The sequence below is a fragment of the Hakea prostrata genome, chromosome 6, assembly GCF_041222555.1.
Source record: "Hakea prostrata isolate BN-2017 chromosome 6, UWA_Hpros_2, whole genome shotgun sequence".
NCBI lineage: Eukaryota > Viridiplantae > Streptophyta > Magnoliopsida > Proteales > Proteaceae > Hakea > Hakea prostrata.
The window spans coordinates 16,926,196-16,933,981 of record NC_142605.1 but is presented as its reverse complement, the minus strand read 5'-3'; the positions used below and the strand labels follow the sequence as shown (position 1 = coordinate 16,933,981).

The following is a 7,786-nucleotide window of genomic DNA, read 5'->3' as shown; positions in this document are numbered from 1 at the left end:
AGTGTTTGGGTCAGTTAAGAACTTATAATGCATTTCATTCCTCTGTTTTATAGGAAAATATTTGTCAAATCAATTAGTCAATAATTCATGCATCCAGAAGCAAATCAGTTAACATTCACCCCAACCAATACCCCATGCACTTTTGACAAGCATGACTAATATGGAAAGCATGAGAGTATGGACTCCATGCATGCACCAACTGCTTGTGAATCCTGATGGTAAAAATTCATAACTTTGAAACCTAAACTACTAGATTACTTAGGATACGAGCTTTGGTAAGTGAAGTCTGATCCAAATTTTGAGATGCATTCCATATCTGCAGTATTTTCAGTTGTATCTAATAAGAAAATGACTGCTATTCAGGCCCATCACAAGCCAACATGACAATTAGGTAGTCAAAAGGTTTATTTTTTATGTAAAATTTGAAAAGTATAAGACACTAGATTGCTATTCTAATCAGGAAATGACTGCTTATCAAGCCATTACAAGGTAACTTGACAAGCAAGAGATTAATCATGATGTTCCAATAGTATTGAAGAGTGTAAGATGCTGGATTAATTGAGAAACAATTGGAAATTATTTATTGTGTGTTGTGTTAAACAATCTCACATTATATTCAGATCCAACATGTGACACTGACGGCTTGATCATCCCATGATTGACGAATTAGAGTTACCGAACTGTAGAGGAAATGATGGAACTAACCTCTCCTCAAGGATTGGAATCTTGCCTTTGATGTCCAATGTTTCCTCTTGTTCTTCTCTGGTGACGGCAATGTACAGTCTTCAAGTACTTCTCTCAAAAGGAAAAGGTTCGATGGGACCACTAATATTCCATTCATTCTGAAGCCAGGAAACCTGTATAGCAACGTTGTTAAACCTTCCTAAATTCCATCATCAAGAAGTTGAGGGAGTTATGGCACCAACTGGTGGGTTAGATAGCATCAAATCTGCTGAAGTGGCAATGTAGGCCATATAGGCTTATAAATCAAAAAGATTCTTAGACCAGTTTAAGTCTTGAAACCTGGCAGAAGTAAACTCCAAAACAAAGTATTTCAAAATGGATAGTTAGCACCTTTGTAGTGATAATCATGGTAAAAGAAAACCAAACATAGTAGTTTCGTCTGTATGTTAGTAAATGGAAAAGGCATTCTATTTGGATAACAAATCAACAGAGAAAGATCACTGATAGTGTCATCGGATTTTGTCATCTATATATCTGAACTTGATCCCATGCTGCATTTTTATTTTATTTTTTTGGAGGGGGATTAAGAATTCCAAACTCGAGAGACAGATGCTAGACAACCACTACCCCACCTGCATCCCCAAAAGAAAAAGAAAAAACTATGAAATATGAAGATGTTATATAGTGTGGGGATGCCCTTGATCCTCTGCTGATGAGGAAATAGATAACAAGAGTAAATCATACAAAATCCTCTATATATAACATCTATACTCCCAACGACTAAATCATATTCATGACACTTCAGTAAACAGCGCAATGGACAACTCTAAGTATGTTATGCAAACAAGAAGTGTTGACGACGGAAGAGAAGAGATGGAAGTGGAGCGGGGTTCTAACCCCCCGCCGGGGATCTCAACTGAAGAAGAAGATCAGCGTCGACGTAGTACAAAGAAGATGAAGAGAGGTCGACAGGGGGAGCGTGGGTCACCGGAGGGCTCTCCTTCGAGGGTGACCTACGCTGATATGTTAATGAATGGGGCTGACTCGGATTTTCTCAGGCAGATCCCTGGTGTAGAGGAAGATGAGGGCAATGAGGATTTGTTTTTTGAGGATGCTTCGTCAGCAGATGCATCCTCAGAAGCCATGGCTGATGAGGTTCCTGAGGAAAATGCAGAGCAAGATAAGAGTGTAGATCCGTTATGCCCTTCAATCGACTTAACTAGTGAAGAGCTTAATAGGCTGAGGAAGCCATGGAAGAAATCTCTAATTCTTAAATTGGTGGGTAAGACGGTGAGCTATACTCTCCTCTCCAAGCGGTTGAACTCTTTGTGGAAACCGAGAGGCTCGATGAATCTTATTGATATTGGCCTTGACTTTTATATAGCAAGGTTTGGCATGCAGGAAGATTTTGATCGGGTGCTTACTGAAGGTCCTTGGATCATCGCCGATCATTACCTGTCACTTCGCAGGTGGGAACCTAACTTTAATCCGGTGGAGGCAAAATTAAACAAACTTGTAGTGTGGGTTCGTTTTCCGGGAATATCCATTGAATATTTTGACACACGTTTCTTGTTGAAGCTAGGAAGCAGAGTTGGAAGAGTTCTTAAGGTGGATTATAATACTGAGCGTGCTATGCGTGGAAAATTTGCGAGGGTGTGCGTTGAGATTGACCTCACTAAACCTTTGTTGGCTCATTATCGTTTGCATGATCGGACCTTTCAGATCCATTATGAGTCACTCAACCTGTTGTGTTATGACTGCGGGCGTTTTGGTCATCACAGAGAGCAATGTCAAGTGTCAAACCACGATCCGAGAGAGTTCGAAGGAGAGGATTATGGAGAAGGAGAGAAAACTGATGGAAGTTCTGGCGTGGGAAGAATGCCACCGGCGGATACTTACGGGCCATGGATGATTGCTCAGAAACCTCGTTTTCGGAAGGATAATCGGAGGCCATTTGGTCCCGGAGGAGTTGGGGGTGATCCTAATATGGGAAGTATACGACCTGCTACTGAATTAGGAAGGCGAGGTAATATGGGATCACAATTTGAGGCTCTAGCTGGTTCGGATTTTGAGGAAGGTAAAAATCTGCATGAGGAAGGATTAAATATAGAAGGAAATCCAGGGGTTGAATTAATAACAAGTCATGGGCAGCATTTGATTAGTGGATCCTTGAGGAAATCACGTTCCCACATGAATTTAAATAAGGTGACAATGGAGGAATCAAGTTCCCATATGAATTTAAATAAGGAGACAATGGAGGAAGATGTGATTTCAAGAGATCTTGTTGCTATGGGGAGCGTGTCCAATATAGAAGTTCATGCCAAAATTCCTTATGAAATCCCTGAAGCCTTGGCACGTGCACGGGAGAATCTTAACGGTAATGTTAACTTACCTTGCATGGAAGGTCATACTCTTGCTGCTCCAAGCATCCATATTACCTCTAATAAAGATCCTGCATTTCCTGGAGCGGGTTGGATGGTTCACCAGAATCCGGCTTTCTCCTTCAACCATCCGTCCTTGATGGGTGATCCTCCTGATATGGTAGATTTGGTCCCTATTGAGATGAGAACGGACGAAGGAACTGTGTGCGCGATGAGTCGTTCGAATTTGAACGATGTGGAAATGGATTTGGTTATCTGACCTCCTTGACCATGTTTTTTATGAAGATTTTTTGTTGGAATTGTAGGGGTGCTGGAAGTAAGAATTTCCACACTACCTTGAAACATTATATAAAGGAGCTCAAGCCGGATTGCATTATTATTTTAGAACCACGAATTAGTGGTGAGAAAGCTGATAGGGTTATCAGGAAAGTTAGAGCTGTGAAAGCATTTCGTAGTGAGGCTGTGGGTTTATCAGGAGGAATTTGGTGTCTGGCGCTAAATGATTCCTTCTCCATGGAGCTTGTTCTCAACCATGACCAATTTCTTCTCTTGGAGGTTCGATCTGGTAATAATATTCCTTGGATCCTTGTGGCTACTTATGCTAGTCCCCTTGAGAATAAGAGGCAGCGCTGTTGGGATGAACTCGCTACTGTTTTGGGTACGTTTCAAGGACCTTCTCTGATTGTTGGAGATCTTAATGATATTATTGACTCTTCTGAATCAAAAGGGGGAGGCCCGGTGTCGATGAGACGATGTCTAAAATTCCAAAATAACATTGATAGATGTAATTTGTTGGATCTCGGTTTCTGTGGTCCGAAGTTCACTTGGAGGGGTCCCAAATACAGTGGGCTCCAGCGGATTTATAGAAGGTTGGATAGGGGTCTTTGTTCAGCTGAGTGGCGTCTCCTTTTCCCTGATGCAGTTGTCAAGGTGGTTCCTCGTCTTAAATCTGATCATCATCCTCTCGTAGTTGATCTTAACTCCTCCCGGATGGCTTTTCGACGTCGGCCGTTTAGAATGGAAGCCATGTGGCTAACTCATGTTGGTTTTGCTGATGAGGTTAGGGCAGCTTGGAAAGATGATGTGAGCCTTAGTCAGTCTCTAGAAGCGTTGAAGGTAAGATTGGTCGCGTGGAATAAAGATGTCTTTGGTCACCTTGAATCTACCAAGAAAAGGATTTATGCTCGCCTTGGGGGTATCCAGAAAGCCCTAGCTCGTGGAAGGTATAATCCTTTCTTGGAAAGACTTGAAATTGAGTTGCGAAATGATCTGGAAATGGTGCTCCATAGGGAGGAGATTCATTGGGCTCAAAAAGCTAGAAAGGAATGGTTGGTTAATGGGGACAGAAATACTAGGTATTTTCACATCTCGACGGTTTCTAAACGGCGTCGTAACAAGATTGGGAGCTTAAGGAATGTTGATGGTTCCTGGATATCGGAGGAGCAACCCTTAAAGCAGCATGTGGTGGATTTTTATAGGAATCTCTTTAGTGATGAGTCTGGTGAGGTGCCTTCTCTTCAGGTGAACCATGGCTTTCCTGTCCTAGATCCTAGTCGCACTGCTACTCTTGCTGGTCCTGTATTGGAGGAGGAAGTTTTTAGAGCTATCAAACAGATGGGTCCTTGGAAGGCACCAGGGCCGGATGGCTTTCAAGCTGCGTTTTATCAGAATTCGTGGGAAATAACTCGAGGTGCGGTGGTGAGTATGGTTGATAGAGCTTTCAATGGTGACTTGGAGGTCCATATTAATGAGACCCTGATTGCCTTGATCCCTAAAGTGGAGAAGCCTGACAGGATTTCTCAGTTTAGACCTATCTCTTTATGTAATGTGAGCTATAAGATCATCACTAAGGTTATCACAAACAAAGTTAAGAGAATTCATGCCTTCTTGGGTGGCTCCTAATCAAGTAAGTTTTGTGCCTGGCAGGGTTATTCAGGAAAACATTGTCATTGCTCAAGAGTGTTTTCATAGCATGAGGAAGAGAGGGTGCAAGAAGATGATGGCTATTAAAATTGATTTAGAGAAAGCTTATGATCGTCTGAAGTGGGATTTTATTGCTGATACTCTTCAAGTCGCTAAGGTACCGGAGACCCTAATCCATGTAATTATGCTATGTGTGACCTCTTCTAGTCTTAATATTCTATGGAATGGGGATGTGACGGAAAGTTTTAATCCGACTAGAGGTATCAGGCAGGGTGACCCCCTTTCTCCCTACCTTTTTGTGTTATGTATGGAGCGCTTGACTCATTGTATACAAGATCTACAGATGGAGGGGAGCTAGAGACCCCTTAAGTTTGGAAGAAGAGGGCCCTCTATTTCTCATCTTATGTTTGCAGATGATGTTTTGCTTTTTGCAGAAGCTTCTTCTTATCAAGTGGGGGTGATAAAGGCATGCCTTGATAAATTTTGTTGCTCGTCAGGGAGCAAGGTTAGTGCTGAAAAAACTAGAATTTTCTTCTCCAAGAGTGTGGATTCTAATCTTGCTAAGGAAATATCTCTTGCTAGTGGTTAGATGGAGACAAAGGAAATTGGCAGGTACTTGGGTGTCCCGATCTGGAGTGGAAGAGTTCGAAAAGTGGATTATGATTCCATCGTTTCAAAAGTTAAAGGCAAATTGGCTGGTTGGAAATCAAATTTCCTATCCTTTGCAGGGCGGGTGATTCTAGCAAAATCGGTGTTACTCTCAATCCCGATCTATACTATGCAATCTTGTCTAATTCCTCGTGGAACCGTGTGTGCTATTGAGAAGAGTACTCGAAGTTTTATTTGGGGTAGCTCGACAACTTCTAGAAAGATGCATCTCCTTAAGTGGGATGTGCTTTGCATGGAGAAAGCTAAGGGCGGATTGGGTCTTAAGCACCTTCGTTTTGTTAACGAAGCCTTCATGATGAAAATTGCATGGGGATACCTTCAACAAAATTCTCTTTGGGCCTTGATCCTTAAGGCAAAGTATGGATCACATAGGAGGAAAGATCTTTTCTCTGCTTTGGCTACTGATTCCCCTCTTTGGAAAGCCACATGCAAGGCGGGACCTAGGGTGGTCTCGAATAGCAGCAGGTTAGTTGGTAATGGTGAGGTTGCTCTCTTCTGGAAAGAGGATTGGCTAGGTGGAGGTTGTATTCTTGAGCTTGCTGCTATTGGGCAAATTCCTGTTGAGTACAAATGGGAAACAGTGGGGCAATATGTCTCTCCTCAAGGAGAGTGGCGGGTTGATAAGTATGAAAATCTTTTGGAGGATACTGTTAAGGGCAAAATTCAGCTACATAAACTGCCGTCTAGTGATTGTGGTAGCGATACGCTCATTTGGAAGCTAACAGAGGAAGGGAATTTCACGTTGAGATCTGCCTATGAGTGGTTGGTGAAGGATTTGAATCATGGTCGAATTGCATGTTATGATGAGCAAGTTTGGCGACAGGTTTGGGCGCTCCAAGTACCGGCAAGAATTGGGTGTTTCCTTTGGTTGGTTTTACATGAGAAGCTTCTCACCAAAACTCGACTGAAACATTTGGGTCTTGCCTCGCATGATCACTGTAGTTTTTGCATGTCCGAAGGAGAGGGTTGTCTACATGTGCTTCGAGACTGTGGATTCGCCAAGGGGGTTTGGTGGAGATTGGTTGATGTCTCGCTAAGGGGAGACTTTTTCAGTTCAAATCTGGGGGACTGGATGAGGTTTAATTTGGTGGGATCCTTTGCTAAGAGTAAGCCAGGTTGGGCGGTACAGTTTGCTTGCACGACTTATCTTCTATGGTTTTGGAGGAATCGTGATGTGCATGAGTGTGATTTTATGCGACCTCATAATGGAAGACAGTTGGCTTTAGAATATGGGAAATCGGTGGTTGATGCCTGGGCTTCCTGTGCTCGTTTCAAGCAGTCGGTAGGTTCTGGAGTGTCTTTGAGGTGGAGGTTTCCTCCTGGTGGTTGGATTAAAGGAAATGTGGATGCTGCCTTTCGACGTAGGGGTGCGGATGTTCGCATTGGTGGTTTATTTCGCGATTCTGCGGGTCGTTTTATTGGTGGTTTTGTTAGAAGGGTTCGGTCAAGTTGTGTCCTTGAAGCAGAACTTGAAGCCATTTGCCAAGGTTTGGAGCTGGCAATGAGTAGTCATCTCCTGCCGCTACAGCTTGAGTCGGATTCCCGGAAAGCAATAGAGCTTTTGGATCCATGTTGTGTGGATCGTGGGAGGTTTGGTCTTTTAGTTGAGCGAATTGGTGTTTTGCTGCATGAGATGGTGAGTACGCGATGCGTGTATGTTGGACGTGTTGCTAATAAGGCTGCTGATTGGATGTCTAAGTTTCCACTCGATTTGGAGTGCTCTTGGATGTTCTTTCAGGATGTTCCCCACGGGTTGGAGGAGATCCTTCAGGCGGATTGTGATGCTGCTTCCTTGTAGTTTCTCTTTGAGTCCTTGACTCCGTTGTTTTATTATCGAAAAAAAAAAAAAAAAAAAAAAAAAAAAAAAAAAAACAAAAAAAACACAAAAAAAAAAAAAAAAAAAAAAAAAAAAAAAAAAAAAAAAAAAAAAAAAAAAAAAAAAAAAAAAAAAAAAAAAAAAAAAAATGTAATTCCTCCTCTTTATAAAAAAAAAAAAAAAAAAAAAAAAAAAAAAAAAAACTTCTTCTCCCCCCCCCCCCTCCCTTTTTTTTTTATAAAAATAAAAAAAAAAAAAAAAAAAAAATAAAATTTAATATTAAAAAAAAAAAAAAAAAAAAAACCTTAAATTT

General features: G+C 41.8%; 1 protein-coding gene across 1 annotated transcript; it reads left to right on the top strand.

Annotated features, from left to right (window-relative positions):
• The first annotated feature begins 1,500 nt into the window (after positions 1–1,500).
• On the top strand, positions 1,501–5,449 carry LOC149012380 (uncharacterized). Its single transcript, XM_089157590.1, has 4 exons — positions 1,501–3,269; positions 3,371–4,916; positions 5,002–5,145; positions 5,423–5,449. The coding sequence occupies exons 1-4, from the start codon at positions 1,501–1,503 to the stop codon at positions 5,447–5,449; spliced, it is 3,486 nt and encodes a 1,161-aa protein (XP_089013716.1).
• The last annotated feature ends 2,337 nt before the right edge of the window (positions 5,450–7,786 follow it).

Coding starts and splice junctions, on each gene's coding strand:
- LOC149012380 (XM_089157590.1), top strand. CDS start 1,501: ATGGACAACTCTAAGTATGTTATGCAAACAAGAAGTGTTGACGACGGA. Junction 3,270..3,370: donor AGAACGGACGAAGGAACTGT/GTGCGCGATGAG, acceptor TTGGAATTGTAG/GGGTGCTGGAAGTAAGAATT. Junction 5,146..5,422: donor ATACTCTTCAAGTCGCTAAG/GTACCGGAGACC, acceptor TGCTTTTTGCAG/AAGCTTCTTCTTATCAAGTG.